At 32.1% G+C, this 27,266-nt stretch overlaps 3 protein-coding genes across 3 annotated transcripts; 2 read left to right on the forward strand and 1 right to left on the reverse strand.

The window, feature by feature from the left end:
- Positions 1-6,493: 6,493 nt before the first annotated feature.
- On the forward strand, positions 6,494-9,581 carry LOC117929963 (probable leucine-rich repeat receptor-like protein kinase At1g35710). Its single transcript, XM_034850408.1, has 2 exons — positions 6,494-8,228; positions 9,092-9,581. The coding sequence occupies exons 1-2, from the start codon at positions 6,536-6,538 to the stop codon at positions 9,448-9,450; spliced, it is 2,052 nt and encodes a 683-aa protein (XP_034706299.1). The 5' UTR covers positions 6,494-6,535; the 3' UTR covers positions 9,451-9,581.
- Positions 9,582-13,717: 4,136 nt separating this feature from the next.
- LOC117930856 (protein CLP1 homolog) lies at positions 13,718-19,976 on the reverse strand. The gene is made up of 10 exons (XM_034851614.1): positions 19,725-19,976; positions 18,728-18,796; positions 18,559-18,654; positions 17,011-17,252; positions 16,708-16,846; positions 16,545-16,601; positions 15,515-15,649; positions 14,560-14,795; positions 14,107-14,151; positions 13,718-14,014 (listed from the first exon to the last, which is right to left on the reverse strand). The coding sequence occupies exons 1-10, from the start codon at positions 19,899-19,901 to the stop codon at positions 13,927-13,929; spliced, it is 1,284 nt and encodes a 427-aa protein (XP_034707505.1). The 5' UTR covers positions 19,902-19,976; the 3' UTR covers positions 13,718-13,926.
- Positions 19,977-20,528: 552 nt separating this feature from the next.
- Positions 20,529-24,450, forward strand: LOC117930857 (probable RNA 3'-terminal phosphate cyclase-like protein). The gene is made up of 6 exons (XM_034851615.1): positions 20,529-20,773; positions 21,282-21,431; positions 22,594-22,775; positions 22,846-23,012; positions 23,150-23,366; positions 23,883-24,450. The coding sequence occupies exons 1-6, from the start codon at positions 20,569-20,571 to the stop codon at positions 24,090-24,092; spliced, it is 1,131 nt and encodes a 376-aa protein (XP_034707506.1). The 5' UTR covers positions 20,529-20,568; the 3' UTR covers positions 24,093-24,450.
- The last annotated feature ends 2,816 nt before the right edge of the window (positions 24,451-27,266 follow it).

Consider the following 27,266-nt stretch of genomic DNA (forward strand, 5'->3'; position numbering starts at 1 on the left):
AAAAAATTATTAAAGCCATCAAGTACTTTATTCATGGAATACTATGTTACAATATACCGGTTAAATCAATTTTTTTGAGTGCTTTTGACATCAAATCAAAGGAAATATTGTTGCATTAGTCTTTATTAGTCTGATAATTATTTTACCTCAATACTTTAATGTTATATTTGATTCATGAAAAGTACTAAAGAAAAAAAATTATTAAGAAAAACGATTTTTTTTATTAGATTTTATTATAGAAGATATGAAAGAAAATAAAATAGAATTAGAAATAGTAAAAAAAATTAAACATTTTAAAATTATTTAATCTTTATGTAGAAAATTTAAATAAATAAAATGAGTTTGAAATAGGATATAAAAATAGTTTATTAAATTTAAACTTATTTTTATTTTCTTCATTGTCAATAATATTTCTCAAATTACTCAAGTATAGGTGCTCAAACTTCTGTTGGTAGCAAGGATGAAATTTGAGGCTATTTTCCCCCATATCTATTCGTTTTGTCCTGCAGTGTTTACAATGTATTATTGAGTGTAAGTGACAGGTAAATTTTCTACACGTGCCATATGGTGTAGAAAATTGGATATATGGATATGTCCTTTATAATTTATTTCGCCTACCTAACAATCTTCTTCCTTGTCTAACTCCTCGTTGCCTTAATTTGGCCTACCAAACCAACCCCTATCCACTCTTTAATGTATTCCATGGAATCCAAATATTCACCCCCATCTTCTATGGAGAGGCAAATAATGGAAATTGTTATAGGAAAATGCTTTCTCTGCTCCCCTTCCCTTACTTTTTCTTGGACTACAGTTGATAGCTGGATTTCATGGAAACTTCTCTCAAATGAACCTTCATTTTTTCAAAACTAGTTCTTATTAGATATGCCTACCTAGCTACCTCAAACTTGGAAATTATTAGAAATGTTAATCATAAATAGCATTTTAAATTGCGGCAAAAGTGGTACTGTACAAGAGGTGAATATCAAGAATTTGGATGAAAATATGCTGAATGGATTTAATACCTAAAGGATTCACATTTACAAATATGCTACATGATCCTGGAAAAGCAAGTTTCTTCATTGTGTTTGAATTTGATTAATGTATGTCAAAAAATTATTATTCCCACTAACTCAAATTATTACATATAATTAGGAACTTAGTTGCGGGTTATGAATATGAAAATGCAAAATCTAAAACCAAATTTAAAAGAAGAAAAAGGAACAATTTGGACTTTTTATTTTTTATTTTTAATCTTCTTTGTTTTCATGGATTTGCTTATTTACCTTATATTTAGAGGTAGGAGTGCAAGAGAAAACAAAAAACAAAAGTAGAAAAAATGACCATTTCCAATTGTCATCAAGGAATCACTATAGAATTGTTTTATTATTTGTATTCTTTCTCAAATTAAGAAACCTTCGGAGGGTCATTCAAAGAGAGATATTTCCTTTTGACTCCTTGGCTTGCTTTTGGGTGCTCAATATTCCCATTTTTTTTCAGTGGGAATCATACTTCGTTTTCATGATATATATTATTTAAGCAATTCAATTCCAATGTCACATGCATCTATTTGATAAATAAATACCCAAACTAGCTTTGAATCCTATCATATACATGTGGTCTTATATTTGACTATATGCTCTTTGAAAAATGCATTATTCGGAGCAAAGGATACAAGATTTAAATGGACGGTACACCCCATTTCCTAGTAATTAAACTCACGGCAAACTTCCATGAAATTTCTAAGTCTTGCTTAAGTACTTGCCAAAATTTTCCCATGTGAACACATTGAATGGACTTTGGAAAATATAGGCATGTCTTTATCCAATGAAGTCCATGTCTTTAATTTTTGGTGCCCATAGAGTCGTTGATGATGAGCTTGTCCTTACCTGCAAAATGTTCTACAAGCCAATTATATTTATGTTTGTCTTTTTTTTTACTTTAGCAATTGTGATGACTATAAATTCCTTATAACACAACAGAAGAAGGATATTTTCAAGGAAGGTTTAGAGGCTCTTTTGTGGCTTATAATCCTTTATTATTTTACTTGAAAATAAATTTATTCTTTTAATTTATGTTATCCTGCTATTTTATGGCACCCTTGGAACATTGAAAAAAAGGATAATTAGTGTCCATACATTTTGACCAATTAGCTTTCATTTGAAATAATTTCTTATTATTGGTTTTAATTAGAAATTGAAGTTGGAGTCAAAATTACAATTTTTGAAAGAATAATATTAGTACAATAAAATTTTTATTAAAAATAAAAGAACTCTTATATAAACCAAAATAAAGCTATTACAAAAAACATTATTTTTGTTACTTCTATACTATTTTTGTTTTTTTAAAGTGATAAATCCTTTGAACAAAATTAGTGAAAGCTTAAAAAAAGAGTTTTAACTTCTTGGAAGTCGATTCAAATAGACTTAAATCTCGAATTTAATATCTGAAAATTTGACCTAAAAGAACATATTTTAAAACCAATTTATCGTGTTTTGTATATTAGCAACTCAAGAATCGTTGCATAAACCAAAAATATGGCTTTTATCCAAAAACATAATCATTTAATACTTCATCAATTCATCTATTAGAATGAAAATGATGCTAGATGTTGTAGGAAAACTAAGGTATGTACATGTGGAAATTTGTGTGATATCTGAAAGTCCTGCATTATTGAGAGTAAATAACGCGTTATTCGGAATCTTGAAAGGTCCAACAAAGAAGTGTTGACATATAATTTTCTAGGTCTATCACATGGTTTAGAAAAATGCATGTATTGAAAATAGTAGGTCCTTCATAATTTATTTGACCTATCAAGCTTTCTACGTACTTATTTGGTTAAATAGAACATTGATGTAACTAAGGAAAAATAACAAATGTTTTTTTTTTCTCTCAACCTTGCTAATATGTCAAATTACAAGATTTTTCTTGAGAAATGAAGTAACAACAAAGAAGCCAACATACTATTCCAAAAAAATTATTAAAGCCACCAAGTTCTTTATTTATGGACTACTGATTATTTGTTATGATATACAGGTTAAATCAATATTTTTAGAGCTTTTGACATCAAATCAAAGGAAATATTGTTGCATTAATCTTTATTAGTCTAATAATTATTCTACCTCATGACTTTAATGTTATATTTGGTGCATGAAAAGTACTAAAGAGAAAAATATTATTAAGGAAAATGATTTTCTCCTACTATATTTTATTATAGAAAATATAAAATAAAATAAAATATATTTAGAAATAGTAAAAAGAAATAGTACATTTTTAAATTATTCAATCTTTATGTAGAAAATTTTAAATAAATAAAATAAATGTGAAATAGGATATAAAAATAATTTAAGTTTAAACTTATTTTTTATTTTCTTCATTGTGAATAATATTTCTCAAGTTACTTAAGGCATAGATGTTCCAACTTCTGTTGGTAGGAGAATTCAACCACAAAACAACAGGACTTTTCCACCATTGTGGACAACAATTTCCTTCCATGGTTGGATTATGTCTATATTTACTATTAGTAAACTTGTGGAGAACGTTCTACAAATTTTCCAATTATTGCTTAACTCGGCAAATTTCTATAATGGTGTTTTGTTTCAACATCTTGAGTGGGTCGTGGAAACCATGGGTCCGTGTTTATTTAATGAAGTCTTCTTTGGTGCCCCATGGTCACCCATTGATGTTTGAAATATATGAGAACAAAAAGATGCTATTATTAAAAGGTTGATGTGGAGAAATTTGTGGCTATTTTCTCTCATATCTATCATTTTGTCCTACAGTGTTTAAAAATGTATAATTGAGAGCAAGTAACACGTCATTTGAAATTTTGAAGATAAAAAAATATTAACCTGTAAAGTTTCTGCACGTACCACATGATTTAGAAAATTGGGTATAAAGATATGTCATCTATAATTTACTTGACCCACCTAACCCCTATCCATACTCTTCATTGTATTCAATGGAATCCAAATATTCACTTTAATCTTCGATGGAGAGGCAAATAATGGCATATTGCTATAGGTTAGAACCATTTTTAGATTGGATCTCAATCTATGTTTAAAGATAAATTCCCAGTCTTTCAAATTATTGCACATTGTTGGAAAGTTAGAGGGTTATGGTTATCAAAATGTTGTGTCTAAAACCAAATGAAAAGGAACAATTTAAACTTTTTTTTTATCATCTTCTTTTTCTTGAATTTGTTTATTTATAGCTTGGATTTAGAGCTTGGAGTGTCAAAATGGAGACAAAAAATCTCCGTTTCAAAAAAAAAAAAAAAAAGGTCCAATTTCTATGGTTTTCAAGGAATCACTACAAAATGGTTTCATATTTTGTGTTCTTTCTCATATGAAGAAAACCAGAGCTTGGGGTGTCAAAAGGGGGAAAGCATCTTTTTGACTCCTTAACTTGCTTTTGGGTCAACATTCCCACATGTGAATGGGAATCAAGTCCCATTTTCATGATTCCATATATACTATTTAAACAATTTCAATTATAATGTCACATCCATTGGATCAAATAGTTTAGTTTCGTGTGTGATTAAAGTTTTTTGGCTTGTAAGTAATGGGGTGCCAGATAATCTAATTTAAATCGTAGTTAAATTTTACCATTTATCTATTACCTCTTACATTGGATGGAGACTAGTATGCATATTGAAAATATGCTGAATGGATCGATTTAACAGCTAAAGGATTCACAGTTACAAATATGCTACATGATCATGGAAAAGCAATTGAAATCCTAATAATGGTTGTGTAAACATAATCATTTACATGATTTTTAACTTATCGTTGATAAACATAATCATTTACTACTTCATTAATTCATATTTTTTTTTTATTTTTTTTCAAGTGAACGTCAATAACTAATTTCTTTTTGGATATAAAATTATATATTATAATGAAAATGATGTTAGCCGTGGTTGAAAAGTTAAGGTACATGTGGAAATTTGTGTGATATCCGATAGTCTTGCATTTTTTAGAGTGCATAACACGTTGTTTGGAATCTTGAAAGGTCTAACAGAGAAATGTTGACCTACAATTTTTCTAGGTCGATCACATGGTTTAGAAAAATGCATGTATTGAAATAATAGGTCATTTGTAATTTATTTGGTCTACCAAGCTTTCTACTTATTTGTTTGAATAGTACATTGATGTTACTAAGGAAAAATAACAATAGCATTTTTTTTCTCATAACCTTGCTAATATGTTAAATTACAAGATTTTTCTTGAAAAATGAAGTAACAACAAAGAAGCCAACAAACTATTCCAAAAAAAATTATTAAAGCCATCAAGTACTTTAGTCATGGAATACTATGTTACAATATACAGGTTAAATCAATTTTTTTGAGTGCTTTTGACATCAAATCAAAGGAAATATTGTTGCATTAATCTTTATTAGTCTGATAATTATTTTACCTCAATACTTTAATGTTATATTTGATTCATGAAAAGTACTAAAGAAAAAAAAATTATTTAGAAAAATGATTTTTTATTAGATTTTATTATAGAAGATATGAAAGAAAATAAAATAGAATTAGAAATAGTAAAAAAACAATTATACATTTTAAAATTATTTAATCTTTATGTAGAAAATTTAAATAAAAAAAATGAGTTTGAAATAGGATATAAAAATAGTTTATTAAATTTAAACTTATTTTTATTTTCTTCATTGTCAATAATATTTCTCAAATTACTCAAGTATAGGTGCTCAAACTTCTGTTGGTAGCAAGGATGAAATTTGAGGCTATTTTCCCCCATATATATCTATTCGTTTTGTTCTGCAGTGTTTACAAATTATGTATTATTGAGTGTAAGTGACAGGTAAATTTTCTACACGTGCCATATGGTGTAGAAAATTGGATATATGGATGTCATTTATAATTTATTTCGCCTACCTAACAATCTTCTTCCTGGTCTGACTCCTCGTTGCCTTAATTTGGCCTACCAAACCAACCCTTTCCACTCTTTACTGTATTCCATGGAATCCAGCTATTCACCCCCATCTTCTGTGGAGAGGCAAATAATGGAAATTGTTATAGGAAAATGCTTTCTCTGCTCCCCTTCCCTTACTTTTCCTGGACTACAGTTGATAGCTGGATTTCATGGAAACTTCTCTCAAATGAGCCTTCATTTGTTTCAAAACTATTCTTATTAGAGATGCCTACCTGGCGACCTCAAACTTGGAAATTATTAGAAATATTAATCATAAATAACATTTTAAATTGCGGCAAAAGTGGTACTGTACAAGAGGTGAATATCAAGAATTTAGCTGAAAATATGCTGAATGGATTTAATAATATCTAAAGGATTCACAATTACAAATATGCTACATGATCCTGGAAAAGAAAGTTTCTTGTTTGTTTTTATTTTGTGTGATTTTTTATTTTTATTTTTTAATTTAAAAATTTTTTCTTTTTGAAGAGAATACCAAAGAAGACTTGGTTGACTTGCTATGCTTCCCGGAAGAGCTGGCATAGACACCAATGTCACAGTATAAAGCGGGGGTGGTGGGATGTATGAAGTGAGACAAATATCAAATGGGAAAAATGGAGTGTGTGGTATCTAGTGTTGTGGCGGTGCTGCTGCTGCTGCTGCTGCAGACGGTGTCAATGACTCATGCTGCTTCAACTCATTCATCTACTGATCACTCACAGGTTGTGGCTGAGGCTGACGCTCTGCGCAACTCCGGTTGGTGGGTATGGAGCCACCCAGCTACCTCTAACCATTGCAGTTGGTTGGGCATAACTTGTAATGAGGCCAAACATGTCACTGGGATAAGCTTACAAAGTTATCAAGTACCCGTAGGTGAGCTTAGTAAATTAAATCTTTCTTCACTTCCCAGCCTTGATTTTCTCGTCCTTTCTGGAAGTGGAGTCACTGGAAGCATCTCAGACCAAATAGGTATTCTTACTAATCTCACCTACCTTGATCTCTCCCACAATCAACTCACTGGCTACATCCCACACCAAATAGGTAGTCTTACAGAACTTACCTACCTTGACCTCTCTTGGAATGTACTCACTGGTGTCATCCCTTCATCTTTAAGCCATCTTACTAAACTCACCCATCTTGATATTTCTTATAATCAACTCAATGGTAGCATCCCACACCAAATAGGCACTCTTACAGAACTCACCGGCCTTGACCTCTCTTGGAATGAACTCACTAGTGCCATCCCTTCCTCTTTAGACCGTCTCACTAAGTTGACTTCTTTGAACCTTTGTAGGAATCAAATCAAAGGATCAATCCCTCCAGAAATTGGAAATATTGAGGATCTAGTCTCTTTGAACCTCTCTAGTAATTTAATCAGTGGAGAGATACCTTCCAAGCTCAAAAATTTGAAGAGATTAAAGAACTTAAATCTCTCGTATAATAGACTATCGGGCAACGTCCCGCCCTTTATCACAAACAATTGCTACAGGACGACAACTGATTTATCCTACAATGATGATTTGGAGAGTTATACACCTTTCTTTTGCAATGGAGGAAAAGTTCCAACCGGAGGCAAACCCGCAATTGATCCATTCCAGCTCACCATTATCACCTTTTCGCTCTTAACCTTAATACTGGGGTTTGCTTTGGGCCTTTGGTGGAAGAAAAGACAAGTTCAGCCAGATTCAAAGGTAGCCAAAAAAAATGGAGATCTGTTTTCCATATGGGACTATGATGGGAGGATTGCTTTTGAAGACATCATCTCGGCAACAGAGGATTTTGATATCAGATATTGCATAGGTGTTGGAGGCTATGGCAGTGTTTATAGAGCACAACTGCCCAGTGGAAAAGTGGTTGCTGTGAAGAAACTTCATCGATCAGAAATAGACGAGCCGGCATACTTGAGAAGTTTTAAGAATGAGGTGCGGATGTTAGAACAAATACGACATCGAAACATTGTCAAACTTCATGGTTACTGTCTACATAATAGGTGCATGTTTCTCATTTATATGTACATGGGAAGGGGAAGTTTGTATTGTATGCTGAGCGATGCGGTTGAGGCTGTTGAATTGGATTGGGTCAAGAGGGTGAATATTGTTAAAAATATGGCCCATGCCTTGTCCTACATGCATCATGATTGTACCCCATCAATCATTCATCGCGACATATCAAGCAGTAACATCCTTTTAGATTCAAAACTTGAGGGTTTTGTATCAGATTTTGGTACAGCGAGATTATTAGACCCCGATTCATCTAATCAAACCCTTGTTGCTGGCACCTATGGCTACATTGCACCCGGTAAGCATATCCATACCTTACTATAATTTCTACTTTAATTTACAACATACCTTATTAGTATTTTATCTATTTTTTTCCTTTCTTTTGTTGTTTTGAGAAATGATGAATTAGAGAAAATTGAAGATTTATCGAGAAACTTAGAAAAATCATAATAGAAGTTCAAAAATAACTTATAGTAGTCATATTATAGAAACTCTTAGGAAATATTTTTATCATATATAATAGAAAGAAAAGGGTTGAGAATATTAGAGTTAGAGATGTTTGTAAATAATATATTTCTCACCAATTTCTTTAATATTTTCATGGTTCTTTAGACATTTTAAGAAATGCATAGAAAATATTTTTCCCATGTATAGTAAAAAGAAAAGACTTTTAGAACAATAGACTTAGAGATGTCAATAAATAACATATTTCTCACCATTTTTTTTAAAAACAAATTCATAGTTTTTTAGATGTTTTAAGAAATTGGTTAGATTGTTTCCTCAAATTTTCTATTAACTTGTAAATAACTAACTTGATGAAATAGATTTAATTCATTTGCAAAATCAAGTTCCCTAATTATTGTATTCGATAGTGAAATGAAACTTTGTTTCATATAGTGATTGATAATTTTGTATAATAATATTTTACAATTAAATTTATTATGAAATTGCCTCAATTATTGTCTATTATTTGATTAACTTATCCTTTAATTAGGGAGGATGAAGAGTCAACATTTTGGTAATTTCTTATGGGAGGATGAATTAGAATGACAACACTTTTATTAAGACTACATGCCATTAAGTTTAATCTTGAACATAGTTGTTAATTAAATTTTGTTTTCTCATGAGTACAATATTTATTTCTTATTTGGTATATAACAGAGCTTGCCTACACAATGGTTGTGACCGAAAAATGTGATGTGTATAGCTTTGGGGTGGTGGCACTAGAGACAATGATAGGAAAGCATCCTGGAGAACTAATCACCTCATTATTATCGTCATTATGCCAAGATATAATGTTGAGGGATGTATTAGATTCACGTGTTTCACTTCCTGAAGATCTACAAGTTGCTAAAGATGTAGTTTTCGTGGTCCTTTTAGCTCTCAAATGCATCCATTCAAATCCGCAATCTCGTCCAACAATGCAACAAATATCCTATAAACTTCTTGGTAACATACCATTTCCTAAGTCGCCCTTTTATGCAATTTCCCTCCATGAATTGAAGAATCAAGAAATGTAATTTAACAACTTGTATATATGTTATATAAAGCTAGTTCTTTTTGTTTTCATATTACCAATGTGTGCTTGTTATTTTGTTGTTGTCAACTTCTCATTGTATTTGGAGGCTACAATAAAGATGGAGATTATCATAAAGAGCATTTTCTCTTTATCATGTGGTAATTATCAATAATCCATGTCTTTATGTTTTTCTTTAGAAAGTTACAATGAAAAAGGGATAACAAAAATATCGCATCTAATTTTCCCTAAAAAAATTAATTAAGGATATAATTGTTTATACTAATTTGGATCATTGTGAATGCTTAGGCTATGATATTACTAAAAAATGCTTTGAAATTCTTATATTGTATATTAATAGCCACTAGGGTTGATATATGAAATGTTACTTTTGTCAATTTTCTTTTCCTTTAAATCAAGGAATAATATTTCCTTATACTATCCCTAGAATGGGTCATATTATTGTTCTTACTAATTCAAATTATTACATATAGTAATTGGGAGCTTAAATGCAGGTTATGAATGCAAAAATGCAAAATCTAAAACCAAATTTAAAAGATAAAAAAAGAACAATTTGGATTTTTTTTTTTTTAATCTTCTTGCTTTCATGGATTTACCTTATATTTAGAGGTTGGAGTTGCAAGAGAAAACAAAATACAAAAACAAAAAAGGACCATTTTCCAATGGTTATCTAGGAATCATTGCAGAATTGTTTTATTATTTGTATTCCTTCTCAAATCTAGAAATTTTGAAGGGCTAAAAGACCCACACTTAGAGATATTTCCTTTTGGCTCCTTGGCTTGATTTTGGGTACTCAACACATTCCCCTTTTATTTTGAGTGGGAATCGTACTCCACTTTCATGATTTGTACTATTTAAGCAATTCAATTGCAATGTCCCACACTCCACTTTCCTTCATTAATTTTGAATTGTAATATATGGTCTTTTATATGCTCTTTGAAGAATACATTACTGGAAGCAAAGGATATAAGATTAAAATGGGTGGCATGCGTCATTCTAATTAGTAATTAAACTCATGATAAATTTTCTTTAAATTTTTTATGACTACCTTTGATCCCGAAAAATTTGAGGGAAAATGCGAAGAAAATAAATTAAAAAGAAAAAAAAAAGGAAGAAAGAAAAAAGAAAAAAAATAATAAATAAGTTTAAAGTCAATAAATTATTTTTATATACTTTTTCAAACTTATTTTACTTATTTTCTTTCATTATATAAACTTTTAACTTTTAACATTAAAAATTAAGTAACTATGTATGTCATTTTGAACTATTAGACTTCATTTAGGATATCTTTCTTTTTTCTTTTTCTTTTTCTTTTTCCTTTTTTTTTTTTTTTTTTTTTTTGAATTGGAAGTTGAAAATGAAACTGAAATCATCAATTTTAAAGGAGAATATTAGTATGATAAAAATTCTATTAAAAATGAAAGAATTTTTTGTGTAAGTCAAAATAATGCTTTTACAAAAAACCAATATTTTTGTTGCTTCTTTATGAAACTTTTGTTTTAAAAGCGATAAACTTTTTAAACAAAATTAATGAAAAGCTCTTATATATTGAACCTAAAAATGAATTTTGACTTCTCAAGATTCCGTCCAAATAAGATTTAAATAAGGAATTTGATATTTGAAATTTGACCTAGATAGTAGATTTTAAAACATATCGAATGTGTTTTATATATTAACAAACTAAGAGAATAACATGAAAGTTTCATTGCATAAACCAAAAATTTGAGCAAGACAGTAGATATTAAAACATATCGAGTGTGTTTTATATATATTAATAAACAATTAAAAAAATATTTTTTGAAAATACTATATTTTTTATTTTTAAGAACAAAAAAAAATTGTTTTATGTTTCTTGGTTTATATTAAAACAGTTACCAAACAAGTCTAAGTTACACAAGAAAATTTGAATCAAAGTCCAAGTTATATGTGAAAATTTGAATTCATATATTTTCTCTTATATATATCATTGTAGTGTGATGTCAGAAAGTCTTACATTATTGAGACTATATAACATGTTATTTGGAATCTTAAAGGAACCATCAAAGAAACGTTGTCGTGCAATTTTTCTAGGTTAGTCATATGGTTTAGAAAAAGGTATGCATTGAAAAAAAAAAAAGGGTCCTTCATTATTTAATTGATCTATAAAGCTTTGTACTTCTTTGTTTGAATAGTACATTGATGTATGGAAACTAACAAAAGTTTTTTTTCCTACTATCTCACTTATTGCTTATTATTGACGACTTAGAGGGTTATGGTTATCGAAATGTAAAATATAAAACCAAATAAAGAATGAATAATTTAAACTTTTTTTTTTATCATTTTCTCTTTCATAAATTTAAACTTTCCTATATGGTGGATAAACTTGTAGTTTAGTTTCATGCGTCTAGTTAAAGTTTTTTACTTTGTAATCAAAGAGGTGCCATATATATAATCTAGTTTAAATCATGCCTAACTTTCACTAATTATCTATTACCTCTTAGATTGGATCGAGATTAGATATATATATATATATATATATTAAAATGCAAACTTTCTTTGAATTTTCTAGTCTTGCTTATGGAAACTATTGGCCTGTCTCCATCCAATGAAGCCCATATATTTATTCCTTGGTGCCCACATGATCCATTGATTTTGAACATTAAATCTTGAATATTATTTTTGAAATTTTTGTTGTTTATGAGTCTTATATTATTGAGAGTACATAACACGTCATCTTGAAAATTTGAAGATCCATCAGAATTATTCATCCATAAATTTTCTATGCGTCTCATATGGTTTAGAAAAAATGCACATATGGATTCCCGCTTTATAATTTATTTGACCAACCAAATTTTTTTCTTCTTTGTTTAAATGCTCATTGATTTGAATTATTGCCTATCAAATTGACCCACAAAACTCTCCATGGTCTTGGCTCTATTCTATGGAATCCAAATATTTATCCCAATCTTTAATGTCTGCCTATGTCTCTGTCAATAATGGACCCATTGAGAGAGGCAAATTAATGACATGGGTTACAAAGTATCGGTCGTGGACATTAATCAAGCTAAGAAACTCAAAGACCTCTAGCTCTAATATCATGTTAAACTATCAATTTAATTTAAAATTTAAGCAATTTACTAGGTAAGGGGGCTTATAATCTTTCCTAAACTAGCTAACAATATTTACCTTAGCTCCCCTTGTAAAGTTGTCATCTTGAGTGTATTAAGAAACTCAAATTCATCGACTATTTTTGTTGTCTAGCCTTTTGGCCGAGGTTGAAGGTCCTTTTATAGTGGCATAATAAAACCTTTATATAAAGAATATATGTTGTAAGATTTATAATTCATAACTGCTTTGGTAGTCCCTGCAGGAAGTACTTCAATTTGTTTGAATGTAAGTAAAAATTAGGCCAAACAAATGACCATTGAAGCAGCGAACACATTGATTATTGAGTGTTTTTATGCTTCCAATACGAGTTTCAGTTCCACGAACAAGTTGCAAGTCGCAAGTCGCATCCAGAATTTGATCTATGAAGACTATTGACTAGTCAATTTGTTGCAATATTTATCTAACAGTAGTAAATCGACCTGGCCTTGAAAGAGGTTTATGAAAGGCAACAAGGAAAACAAATGGAAAGGGGAAACTTAAGACGCAATTCTGGTGGACGGTGGTGAGATCTTAGCCTGCCAGTGAATCCATTCAAAGTCATAATTCCACCCAACAATGCTAAAGGTGTCATACAAGCTTCTTGCAGACACACGATTTCCTAAGTTACACTTCAATGCAATTTCAATGCACTTAACCATAATTTTTCATTGCATTACATAGTAGAGACTACTAAGGATGTAATCATATGGTATCACTCAAAAATTGTCCCAACATCGTTAAACAAGGATTAAGGTTTTTTTGGGCTCAAGACCAATTTTAATTAAGGTTTCAATCTTGTGTTGAACAGTTTATTCTCTCTTATGCTCGAAAACCATTCCTATAGATAATCAAAAGTGGAACACATAAGGTTATGACTTGATTTTGATGTATGATTATCATAACATATTGGACCTATCTCCACAAACATTAATGAATAAAAATTAAGGAACATTTTTTATATAGGATAGATAGAAGTTCAATGTCCCAACTTGATTGATTACCAAAGTTGACTGGGCCTTATATGTGAGGTTACCTCTTCCTCCTATTAGCTTAGGCTTTTAGTAGTGTATGCAATCTTGCATCATTTGGCATCAAATAACACTGGAGCAGCTGAAGAGAGAAGATTGAAGCTATACGCATTTACCTATAATTGAATTCCAAGAAGCACTACATCAGATCAAGCAGCAAATCTTTACAGTCATGGCCGTAATTGTACATTAAATTGAAGTTTTATGTCTTGATTAACCCTCTTATAATGGTAAATACATGTAGAAAAACCTGGACCACTACACTAGGGTTTTCAGTTACAAACAGTTCATGTCTTTGTAAATCTTCAGCTTTCAAGCCATGTCAAGGTCCCTACAATCAAGAATCTGCTAGGAAGTTCACCCGCTGATGGTGCAAGGTATGTAATTTTCTCCCTGTCAATTATGGTTACAAGTAGTTAGGATCAGATGAAACCGGCATTCCTAGAATACATGCCAAAGAATGGGTGGTTAAAAATTGATGCTACCTCTGGATGTCGATGTCAGTGACATAGATGAATCCAGCTACATTACTGCAAAACCGAAAAATAATAGTCAGCAAACACATTATGGAGGGGGTGAGGGTGGGAGGAGAAGGGGAGAAAGAGAGAAAGAGACAGAGGTATGCACACTGATCATGCTTTTGGATGATCCCTTGCCATGGGGGGACTCAAACAGTAAAATTGAAGAGTTTAAAAAATAAAATGATGCCTGAATCAGGAAGCTTGGACCATTCCCTCAGCTTGAAAGAGCAGGAGCTCATGGCATGCCTAAGGTACAATTAGAGCTTCATTTTTTTACAAGGTAATGTCATTTTTAGGCCTCTTTCATAATATAAACATATATATTCTCATTATTTAGTTCTCGTCCACTTCAAAAAACAGGTCAGTAGAAGTGCAGAACATAGAGGGGTGTTGGAAATTTCAGGTGTAGTGACTTACCTTGAAACAATTTGATCAGCTTCTTTAGCAAAAGAAACAGCAAGAACTAAATGGAGCATATCCCTATTGATATTCACTCGAACCAATCTCAAAGGATCCGCTGCAGGCTCTGCACCGATTGGCAAAGCTGATCGTGGTGCTTGGGGGCCACCGCCGATACGATAGACAAATAAATCGCTGAAATTTGAAACATTGGAGTATGGTGCAAGATCATTTGAAAGGCCATAAAAGTATTCCTGGAAGGAAGAAACACCAGCATCAACCAGCCTTCTCATCCCAAGTTAACACCAGCAAAAATGTTGAAAAGGTAGCATACTTAAATGAAGGAGATATTTTTGATAGATTGAAGAGGATGGACAGGATTGCCCCACCAAATAGACAAGAAAGGATCAATTAGTGTATACACCATGAACCGAGATTTGATACCATAAAATTACAGTTATAAGGCACATATATTATCAAGGTTTAGCTTAAGCATGGGGTAGCAAATCAAGGAAAACAAATGTTTAAAAAAAGATTAATTCTATCATTTAAAGTTCCAAACTGGAGAATCTTAGACAAAGCAGCTATATATCATTTAAATGCATGATAGGCGCATTGCATATTGCAGCTAGTCTATAGTGAGTGCAAAAATAATAATGTCCATGAAGTGGTGGGACCACCTTTGCTAGTTGTCTAAAACAGTAAAACTCGACTGAATTTGAATGAAATTAATTATTTGATTAGTCAACTCCTTCAAGACCCTTATTGTAATAATTTTTTTCCCTCTTTTCTAAATGGACCATTTTTGCCAAATTCATCATGTTCTTATGGGATGTTGCATCATCAAACTGAAAAACATGAATTCTTCACGTGTGATAGTCATGCATAGAAGAAACCTAGTGCAATGCTACAATAACATTTCCCTCTAAATGCATCACTGAAAAGGCAAAGAACTAGAATGGTTGATATTTACCCTTATCCTGTAGCTCCTGGCCTTTTGACGGAATTTTGCACCCCTGGATACAACACCACCTGACTTTTGAAGTTTCACGACATCCACATTAGGTTTGTTCTTTAGCACATCTTTAAGCATGCTGCAAAGTTTTTCCTGCAGAGTTTTATTTTAGATACCATACAAAAATATCACCATCAACAAAGCCTTTACTAAAAACCGATTCTCTTTAGTTTGAGAATGTATCAAGAGAGATCATTATCAGGTCCCAAATAAATTGGAAAAAGGAATATGCTGGGAAAACCAAAAAATAAAAATTTGTAAACAATAATTGCAGAGATACTACATATGTTGAAATTAAGTATTTTGAAAAATTACTACGAAAGTATTTTTGGCTGAAATTAAGAACAAATAAATAGCTTTGAAATAGAGTGCAGGAGCAACAACAAAAAAAGTAGAATAATCACTATTCAATAGCTAACACCTGATGGAGTCATACTTTATCCAGGTAAAAATGTAGACTTTGGAGCCAGTTCCCATGCCACAGGCAACAATGGCCTCTATAAGATCACCTCATTTTGCACAAGTGGGAGTCAGGTTCTCCAAGACATTTTTCCATAAATTTGGTCAAAATACCCAAAGTTGCAGTCCAATTCACCCAGATTTTTCAACTTGCATTTTCCTTATGTCCAGATAAAATCTGGAAATTCCAATCAGATACTTAAGAACTGCATTTTTCAACTATCAAGCTTATGATATTGCAGAAGCACTTAAGGCAAAAAATTAGAAAAAAAAAGGTTTGAATGGATTTTAATTCACTGGTTGATTTTGACATCAGAAGCTCCTCATTGAACCATATGTAACCTAGTATGGCTGCAATCCATTTCAAAGCTTGAGTTATATGTATCACACTATATCAGGACATACCAATTTGTTGAAATTCTTAACCAGTAGGAAAAGAGACCACAACAGAGATGTCTGATAAAAGGATTGCAGACTGAACTTCTTATTAGTAAACAAAACAATAAACCCTGAACGGAAAGCCACTTACCTGACCCGAAACCAAAACAACATTGGCATTGAATGTATCTATAGCATGGAGAATCAACTGCAATAAGGCATAAACCAAAAGGGAGCATTAAACAACAAATCACACATATTCAGTAGAAATAGAACATAATCAAAGTGCTCATAAAAGCCTGAAACTTAGCTACCTCATAACCAACACCTTCTATCCATCCCATGGTATTGATCACCATGCCAGCAGCTCGAGATTCAGCATTTCCGGAGAACTGCCTCTCCAGTGTTCGAGCAAGCTCCTTCACAAGCACTTTGTATAACTCTACATTGACACTGTAACACCAAACCCAAAACATACCAGAAGAATTTAGGACAAAATGACTTTATTTTAAACTAAACAGAAAGTGTCCAGGGGCACATTCTTAGCTAAATGGAAATTAGTATATGAAGGGGAAAGATGACAATAACCATAAAAAGTGTTAAACAATGCAAGTTACCTAGGAGTTGTGTGGCCATAGAAATAAACAAGAGGCATTTCAAGAGGAATTCCATCCACTGGATCAATTGGCATTTCAATTGGGGTAGCAGCAATACATCCAGGAATGGTTATAGATCCTTGGCCAATGTCCAAGTCCACAAAAGTAGGCTTCCAACCCTGCTTAGCAGACCAACTAAGAAGCATCCTTGACAGTGTACTCTTCCCGGAATCTACAGGTCCAACAACAATCACCCTTGGGCCCTGAACCACCAAAGAGTATTATGACTTGACATATGAACCAAATGATGCATGAAAGCACAATGAACTTCAAGTAAAGGTATATTATTAAATTGCATGGAATTTTATGTCCAAGCAGACACGGAAAAAATTCACAGCAGCAGCGGAATTATATGAATACAACTTAGAAATGACAATTCCAAGCTAATTATCTTGAAGAATTTCTTTCCTAAGAGCCGCATTCAGATAGCAAGGAAATGCGCTGCAAGTAAGCAATGCACTACCCTCCATTTGCTAAAGACCTGTCTAGGGATACTTCTTTTGAAGCTAAAAATCACCCTAACAACATGGATGAGTTCAAATGATTTGATCTGAAACCTTGGGACTACATTCCACAACTTGCAGTAACATGTTATAGTTTCTAACAACTAAATCAGACAACCCTAAAATTTACCATGCATATTGCCTAGTAGGGCCTCATTTGTTCTTGGATCCAACCTTCCAACTGAAAGCAAAACACTATGTTTACAGAGATATGAAGAAAACTTTTCTGAAATTTATTTTATTTTTGAGAGAAGGAAGGTTTTTGTTATAACAAAACATGAAGATTATTTTAGAAGTTACACAAACAATGTGCATCAGCTAAGGTTTTCAGAAGTAATTCAAATAAAGTACATTCTTTAAGGTGCTTTTGGTTTCTTGATATTTGGTATTCCCACAAATCCGCAGCTTATGTCACCAAAACACTTTAGGATACACAGCACCCAATTCAAACACTTCAAATATAGTTAATGCATTCCACTCATGTTGTACTGGCTCAAGAGCAACAAGATGGCAAAACCACTAGCCAAAAGGATGCTATCACTCGTGTTATTATTATTATTATTTTTAAATATTGTAAAATTGCCTTCACTCAACAAGGGAAAGCTAAGATGTATCTATGTCTGTATGATGTTCAAATATTTCATTCACAAATTACCTGCTATATGATGTCAAGAAATCCATACATGCACCCATCGAAATGATTTATACATTTGAAGAAAAGTTAAGAAAAGTTTTAGGCCAATGTGGCACAAAAAAATATTAGGGTGAAAGAAAAACAAGAGGGAACTCATTTTGTACATGTGGGCCCAGACAAAGAGGCTACCAGGATGCAACCCTCTCCCTTATTGCAAATAAAAATGCTGTTTCTTCCATGCTGTCTTAAAAGCGCACCAGAAAAGGAAATATTTTGGACATTTTAAACAGATTCCACAATGTGAATAATAAAGAAAAGTTGAGCAATTTATATATACATTTTTCAGTATGCTTAGATAAAACAAAGAAATACCTGAGAAGCTTCAGTATCACCAGATGAAGAGGCTTTGGCACGATTTCTTCGTCCTTCCAGAACAGCATGCACATTAACATAACTGATCATGGGTGTCTGAAATCAAGGAATATGCTACTATAATTAGTCTGAATTACTGGGCAATAAAGCTACAAAAAAAAAGGCATACCTCATCGGCGGTATAATCAGTTTCTGTAATACCATCCATTTCAATTGTGGCTCCATACCAAGTAAAAACCTATTCATGAAATTCAAATATGTGTCAATAGAAAGCAAAGAGAAATTAAGTATCAATTCATTATAGAAGGGTTGTTTCATTTTCTTTAACTTATAATAAGAGCTATATAAGGATCAAAATGTTGATTCAAATCTTCCTGGTTGTCCTTCATATAAGTACCAAATTTTTGTTTTTGGACTTATTTCAGGATGCCCTTAACATGAACTGAAGGCAACCAACTTCCTATTTCCTTAATATATGGTTAGTAGGACAGAAATTTAAAAGGAAAAAAAAATTAACAATGCAATACATATCATGCAAATTTCTGTAATTATTGGGGCACCAAGCGTTTGCTAAGATTTACAGGTGTGATCACTGAGGATTCATTTGGATGCATGAAACTACAGTCCATTAGAAATTCCTATTCCATGAAATTTGAAAATCTTTACCGTGGAACTGTTTTAAAAAGATTTGCTCAATTTAATTCTAAATCCATAGCCACATAGAAGCTGCGGAATTGTAACTGGAGCATCCAAATTCCAATATCGAGGACACATTCCATGCAACCAACTGCAGCCTTAGCAATTTCATTCTTTCTTCTTTTTCCATTATACAGTTTTGTGTTTTATCACACCTCAGAATTGGTCTATTATTCATTAACATCTAATATCAAACCCCACATACTACAAATCAGATGCTTTTTGCATACTACTTGAACCAGAAATTTCACACAATCAATACTGACTGTCCCTTCAAAGCTCCACTTGGCTGCAGAGATAAATAAGAGGAAAATAAAGAAAACTAAAAATCAGAATCCTAAATTGAGCTATTATACAGTATCCTGCGGAGGACAAAAAGCACAAAGTCCTATCTTTTTTGTCTTCTCCTTCAATTTTCTCAGAGAACTACTTAAAACAAAACAGAAAAGTTAGAGCAATACAGTACTCACAGCGAACTTGAGTCTAGGAGGGAAGGAGAGCCAGATTTCGGGAGGAATCTCGGTGCCGAAAATCTCAGCGGTCCCGTTGAGAAGCCGGAGACGGAGAGGAGCGTTCTCACTGACTTCAACCCTGAGCTCGCACTCTTTTTCGAGCTTCACCTGCCTTATCGCTGACGAGGACGCCATCGTCGCCGTTGCTCTTCTCTTGGCCTGGCTTAGGGCCAAAGGAGATCACTCGAGAACTGTAAAAGGTGGACCGTTGCCGAACCGGAATTTACCTGGACGCGAACCGAATTGACACGGTTGAGGTCCGGTCCAAATGTGAAGAAAGAAAGAGAAAAAAAATTCACGTATAATTAAAATTAATTAGAAATTCAAAATTATTTATTTATATAGAAGATGAAAAAAAGAGTGAAATAGATTTGAGAAAAAATGTAAAAATATTTTTTTATTTTTAAATAATTTTTTATTTTTTTCTCTTTGTTTTATTTTCCTCGTGTTTTTTCTTAATATTTTAATGAATAATAAATGTTATATTTATATTGTTCCTTTAGTTTTTATTTGAATATATTTCTTTTTTTTTTAAATTAAAAGTAAAAATTTTATATTAAGACTCTTATCCTATATAAAAATTTTATATATTATATTCTTAAATATTTTTTTTAAATTTATGAAAATAAATTTTTTTATTTTTTAAACTTAAAAAAATTGATATATCTGTACCTACTTTTTATAAAATTCTTACATTTTATCCCAAGATCGAAACGACGTCGCGTTGAACAAAAACCCTAGCAAAGCCCCTCTGCATTAGAATAGAGACCGCGGAGTCGTGCAGAGCGCAGAGCAGAAGAGAATGGCGAAGGCAACGTACATGAAGCTGAAGGGAAGCCAGAACCTCAGGCTTCGTCTTCTCCTCGCTACTCTTTCTGCGACGCCGGTGCTTATAGACGACATCCGTCATGAAGACACATGGCCCGGCCTCCGCCCCTACGAGGTCTCTCTTCTCCGCTTGTTCGAGAAAATTTGCGATGATTGTGTTGTCGAAATCAACGAAACCGGTATGTCATCTTGGACGGTTTATCATATGAAAAAATGGGGTTTAGAGTGGTTTGCGTTTATTTGCTTCAATGTTTCATGGTGGTTTATGGTTTTAGGTTTGGCCCCCATGTTTGGGTGCGCCGAAAAATTGAGGACGAATGTGGGATTTTGAATTGTATTGTGTCTGAATTTGTTTAGGTTAGCCGTTAGCAGAAGAGTTTGTATTGGCATTACCTGACTGGATTTGAGGGGTTTGATTTCTCGGAGGTTTTGGAGATGGGTTTGAAAACAACAAAGATGTCTGGGAATACTGTTTTCCGCGGTTTCCTTTTTCCTTGAAACTGATCGATTTGCTAAAAAAAAAAAAAAAAAATCTAAAATATAGAATTTTGGATGAAGAACTGTTTTCCCAGCATTGATTGGAAGCACACTTCCATTTTGTCCCTTTTTTCTATGTTTTCTTTCTTCTTCTTTTTTTTTTTTTTTGGGTGCTTTTGAGTTTATTTTGATTTAGTTTATATGTGGCAGGCACAAAATTGAAGTATAAGCCAGGCATTATCATGGGTGGGAAAAATCTTGTGCATGATTGTGGTGTTGGTCGGTCCATTGGTTATTTCTTGGAGCCATTGATTGTGCTTGGTTTGTTTGGGAAGAAGCCCCTGTCCATTACGCTCAAAGGTATATTCTTGCTTGTACTTTTTGCATAATATATTCATTTGAAGCATTTCCTTAGTCTTTGAGATGCTGATTAAGTTAGCCAACAAGACTGCAGGATCATCCATACTTCCAAATTTCTTCTTTTGTGCAATATACAGTATGAAAAATATATAAAACAATTAAAATTAATGAAAGGGGAGAAATAATAGATAACAATTAAAATTTAAAAAGTACAAAGATGCTATGTATTGGATCACTCAAGAACTCTTCCGTTTGCATCTTGCACTTATGGTCCTGTCAACCTCTTTTTGATGGTTTTCTGTCTTTGTTGGTCTTCATTGATTGGTTGGGGTTCAGATATGGTTTGTTGTTGAGGATGTTTGTGTGTGTGTGTTCGGGGTGCATGCCCTTTTTGTTAGGCACTTCTTATGAATATGATACTGATTTTGCCTGTCATATCTTCTAAAAATAACTATCACTTAACGCCCATGGAAAGAATTACTAAGGCTATTTTTGGGTCCCAGAAAATTTGAGGGAAAATGCAAGGAAAAAAAATAGAGAGGAAAAGTGGAAGGAAACAAAAAAAAGATTTAGAGTCAATAGATTATTTTTTTATGTTACTTCAAACTTATTTCACTTATTTTAACTCTTCTATAAAGATTAAATAATTTGAAAATACATATTTTTTTAATTAATTTTAGTTATGTTTGATTTTCTTTGGTATTTTCTATAGTTTAACTAAATATGAGAAAATCATTTTCCTTAACATTTTTCTTTTCTTTTCTTGGTACTTTTTGGAAACCAAACATAACCTAAGTTCTCCATGTTTGAAGAATATATCGTCCTTCTCTTTGTACTATTTCACTCATTTCAATGGATTGTTTATTTCTGATTTTAAAAAAAAATCATTAAGTTTAAAAGGAAGAGGAAATAAGACCTCGTGTGCCAGCCCCTACCCTTTCTTTTTGGATATATTACTTCACAAGATGTAATACTAATACATGTTCCTCTCATTCCAATTATGATGATGACATGAGATTATCTTCGAAATATCTGCTCTCAAACATGACATTCTTCATTGATGGCAGTGTGATTTGTATTTCTTGTATAGCAAACTATGTATAGGGACAAACTCATGCAGTAAGAAGCTGTCATTTAGTATAATATTTTATATTGTTTTCAGGAATTACAAATGATTCCAAGGACCCATCTGTTGATACTTTCCAGTCTACCACCTTATCCATCTTAAAGCGTTTTGGAGTTCCTTCAGAAGGATTGAAGCTCACAATTAGGAATCGTGCACCTCCTCCTCATGGTGGTGGCGAAGTTGAATTGAAGATTCCTATTGTTCAAAATAGTCTAACAGTGAGTTTTCAAATCTAATGGTTGTTCATCTATTTTGGATCCTGTCTCTCTTATACATTTTTCTCCGCAGGCAGTCACATGGATTGATGAGGGAATGGTTAAGAGGATTAGAGGACTAACGTTCACATCCAGAGTATCTTCTCAATTTGAACATACCATGAGATATGCAGCTCGTGGAATCTTTAATCGCTTACTTCCAGATGTCCACATATCTACTTATCATTCAAAAACTGGAAAGTATGCCTTTGGTCTTGGTAAAATCATGCAGTATATTACCCACATGCAAATAGACACACATATAATTTTTGTGCATAGTCTCTTATAGTAGTGTATCTGGCATGATTTAGCTAATTTCTACAATGATAACATGGCAGATCACCAGGCTATGGAATTTCAGTGGTTGCAGAAACTACTTCAGGTTGCTTCATCTCTGCTGATACTGCAGTTTCTTATGGACGAGGAGAAGAATCAGGTGAAGATAAAGATGGAGAGAATAATGATCTAATGCCTCCAGAAGAAGTCGGTGAGCAAATTGCTTCTGTTCTGCTTGGGGAGATTGAGCAAGGAGGAGTCGTGGATTCAACACACCAGGTTGGTGTTCTAAACCACTGCACACCCCTTCACCCACCTCAAGAGACCCCACCCCTAGCATGTCACACACACAAACTTCACTGTTTTACTAATAATTTTGAGATTTCCCTCTGCTTAATATCTTGATTAGATAATGAAGAGCTATAAAAACTCTTGGGCATTCTTCCTTGTAGTAGAATGTCTCTCAATTATTTTTGGACATGATACAAAAGGGACATAAGAGCATGACAAAATTGAAGCTAGCTGAATCTTCATTTTGTTTAAATTTTTTTCTTTGATGATAGATCCACCAAGTTTTTGGTTTCTGGATAAATCAGGTGGTTCCATGTGCAAGAAGTTTCTTTTTGAATAATTCCCACTGTCCATTGCAAAATGAGACAAGAAACAGGGCCAAACATCGGACAGTAGTTTTCAAATGGAGTTCCTCTTTTGAAATGTACCTTTTTCTATATGTGCTCTAATAGGAGTAAGCATTCTACCGTCCCATAATAATCACTGCTCTAATTTGGCTTGCAGGGTCTGTTGTTTCTCCTTTGTGCATTATGCCCGCAAGATGTTTCAAAGATTCGTGTAGGAAAGCTCTCACCAAATGGAATCGAAACGCTGCGACACATCAGAGATTTTCTAGGTGTTAAGTTTGTCATTAAGCCTGATCCATCGACCGAGACAGTCATACTCAAATGTGTGGGATGTGGATTGAAGAACCTATCCAGAAAGATATCATGAAAAGCAAAACATTGTGATAATTGGTCCTACCCACAAGTATCAAAGTTTTAGTTCTCATAGATCAGACGTGGAATCAAAAGTGTTTGGCATGCATGAACTGAGAGAAAAATTAGGAACATGCTGATGCTCTGGCTCCAGTGATTCTCTCAGGTAGAAATTTTGATGCAACCACTGTAGGTTATGATGAAGCTCTTACATCTTGTCACATTTTGAACCTATGAGGTCAGTTTTTTATGACTGTATACCATTGAGAGAAACTTGCCATGCATTTTTGTTTTTCTGTATACACGATATTTAATTGTCTAGGTTGATGTTGAATTGCAAATGAATGCAAAAATGAGATAGTTTATAGGGTGCATATCCTTTTTCTTGGTTTTTCTTGGTTTTAATGTAAGATAATAGCTTATGGTTGATGTAGTCATTAAGGCTATGTTTGGTTTGAAAAATACTAAGAAAAGAAAAAAATGATTTTTTTATTTTTTATTTTACTATGAAATAAAGAAAGTTAAATATAATTAAAATTATTAAAAATTTTATATATTTTTAAATTATTTAATCTATATAAAGAAGAGTTAAATCCATGAAAATAATTTAAAATAATATATAAAAATAATTTATTGATTTTAAATTTATTTTTTATTTTCCTTCTTTTTTTTTTTTTAGAACCAAATATAGTTTAAATATTTTATTTTTTTAGGTGGGTTTCTCATTGAACTATGATCTATTTATTCAAATGAATATTTATATTTTGAAGTATTTATGCTTTGTTTGGCTTATCATAGAAAATAGGAAAGTAAATTAAATATAATTGAAATTAATTATAAATTTATGTATTTTTAGATTATTTAATCTTTATTGACTCATTAAGCATAACAGTTTTGTAATTTCATCCCAATTACATGCCCCTTTCCTCTCTTTTATCTCAGACACATATCCTTATACCCCTTTTTCACTAACCCTAACCCTAACCCCAACTCTACCATTTAGTTGCGAAGAAAGTTCAAGAAAAACATGAGGAAAACCGAAACAAAACTCTACCATTTGGTTGCAAAGAAACTTCAAGAAAAATATAAGGAAAACCGAAACAGATTTTCAACATTTGTGTCGTTATCATATCAGGAAATTTGTCAGCTCTTATTTTTCTTCTTTTTTTCTTGGCAACCAAACACACCACAAAACTTCCTTGACACTTCTTTTACAGAATCTAATAAAACAACCAAGAAAAAAAAACCTTCAAACAAACTTATTTTAAATGTTATTATTATAATTATTTTTATGATTAATTATTTAATTAAGTTTTTATAACTATGATGCCAATATGTAACCAATACTTTGTTTTGAGCCATGATCAAATTTGTACATGTAAATTTTTTTTTATATAAAATTAAATAATAAAAAATATTAATAAATTTATATTTAAAAGAGAAAAAAATAAATAGATGTACTCTTTTAAGATATTTTTAAAACAAAGAATATATATAATTTTCTTATTCAATTTCCTATGCGAGTCAAAAGAATTTTATAAATAAAGTTGGACTAATTTCAAATTTCAAATGATTGAATTTAAATTTTAAGTTTTTTTTTAATTTAAAATTTAGTTATTTTTTAATTAAAGCATGTGTCATAAAAGTGGAGTTTCTTTTTCAAAAAATATACTTTCATTTTATTTTAATTTTATAAAAGTTAAAAACCAATAGGATTAATATTTTAGTTTTTAAAAAAAGTTTAGAAAATATTGTTTCTAATAAATTTTATTTAAATTGTTAATAATCTTAAAATTTTAGGAAATTTGAAGCCATACTCGTTATGTTATATTTTTGTCTTGAAATTAATGGACTCCATTCAAGAATGGTCAGGACCATATTGAGATATGCACAACATCATCATCCTGCAAATCATTCATCATTCTTCCCAAAAGGAAAAAACCAGAAAAAATATACCATAATTTGACATCATCAACAAATCTAAGAAGCAACTTTTAAGAAGCAGTAGTTATGTACATAGAATAAAATGGAAAAGTGACCGAGGCTCAGTTTCCTCTACTCGTACACCTCCTCTTCACGCTGCAAAGACCAAACCCTAGGAAGTTCAAAACTTGATATGAAGAAGGAATCTACTCATCTCCTCCGGCGAACCCAAAGAAATACGTTTCTTGAAATTTTCTCTTCTGTGGAAGTACTTCTCTTGGTCTTTGTTTTTCGGGGCCGACGGACAGCTTAGAATTGGTGGGATCTTGTGAGCGCGAGAAGTTGGCGTTTTACACTCTTGAGGATCATCTGATGTTAAGGTTGATTCACGATTTTCTTCAACAGACGGCGATGATGGTGGCGGTGGGTTTACTTGAAGTTGAGGGCGTTCTCTAGCCATGGAGGTCAAACAAGGGTCTAGTTTGAAAACTGGAAGGGTAGAGAAAGAGAGACAGAGTTTGCCTTACAATATTTCTTTACCTTACGAGTTGGAGGGTTTTTATATAGAAGGGAGGTTTCTAATTAAAATTTAGAACAACTTCAAACTTTAAGTTGGTACTTGGAAACTTTTATAGGAAAGTGTTTCAATTTAGAAGGAGTCTTATATTATATATAGAGAATATTTATTAAGCTCGTATGTGATTGGAATTTGATTCATTGTAGGATAAGGAAAGTTAGGAAGAATATTTTTAGAAGTTAAATTTCTTTTTGGAAACTTTTATAAAGAAGTGTCTCAAAATAGAAGGAATATTTTGATTTAGTTTATATGTGGCAGGCATAAAATCTCTAACATACGCATCTTGCTCTTGTGCTCATGCACGTGAACCTCCTTTTGATGGCTTTCCTGTTAGAATAATTCTAGACTCACATATATTTAATAATTGTTTATGATTAAGTTATTCATATATATTTAATTTATATTTATTATAAAGTATGAGTTACCTTATGTGTAGAGCCCAAGTCACATGTGTCTTACATGATGGATCTAAAACACATGTGACTCAACAACCCAATAGGTATGATCCCTAAGGCATAAAAGAAATTAATATATAAGGAATCAAAAAGAGGTTTGGCGTTAATTTTCAACCCTTTGAAATGTAAAACGTACCCTCTCCTGCCTCCCATCACAAGAAAGAAAACATAAGGTGGTTTATTCATCTATCGCTTTAGAAAAACCATATATCTTCAAGATTGTTAATAGATTCAG

Source organism: Vitis riparia, chromosome 14 (genome assembly GCF_004353265.1).
Source record: "Vitis riparia cultivar Riparia Gloire de Montpellier isolate 1030 chromosome 14, EGFV_Vit.rip_1.0, whole genome shotgun sequence".
NCBI lineage: Eukaryota > Viridiplantae > Streptophyta > Magnoliopsida > Vitales > Vitaceae > Vitis > Vitis riparia.

Coding starts and splice junctions, on each gene's coding strand:
- LOC117930856 (XM_034851614.1), bottom strand. CDS start 19,901: ATGGCGTCCTCGTCAGCGATAAGGCAGGTGAAGCTCGAAAAAGAGTGC. Junction 16,847..17,010: donor TATGGCCACACAACTCCTAG/GTAACTTGCATT, acceptor TTGGTGTTACAG/TGTCAATGTAGAGTTATACA. Junction 14,152..14,559: donor GCTGATCAAATTGTTTCAAG/GTAAGTCACTAC, acceptor TCGGTTTTGCAG/TAATGTAGCTGGATTCATCT.
- LOC117930857 (XM_034851615.1), top strand. CDS start 20,569: ATGGCGAAGGCAACGTACATGAAGCTGAAGGGAAGCCAGAACCTCAGG. Junction 21,432..22,593: donor CCTGTCCATTACGCTCAAAG/GTATATTCTTGC, acceptor TATTGTTTTCAG/GAATTACAAATGATTCCAAG. Junction 23,013..23,149: donor TATCATTCAAAAACTGGAAA/GTATGCCTTTGG, acceptor ATAACATGGCAG/ATCACCAGGCTATGGAATTT.
- LOC117929963 (XM_034850408.1), top strand. CDS start 6,536: ATGGGAAAAATGGAGTGTGTGGTATCTAGTGTTGTGGCGGTGCTGCTG. Junction 8,229..9,091: donor CTATGGCTACATTGCACCCG/GTAAGCATATCC, acceptor GGTATATAACAG/AGCTTGCCTACACAATGGTT.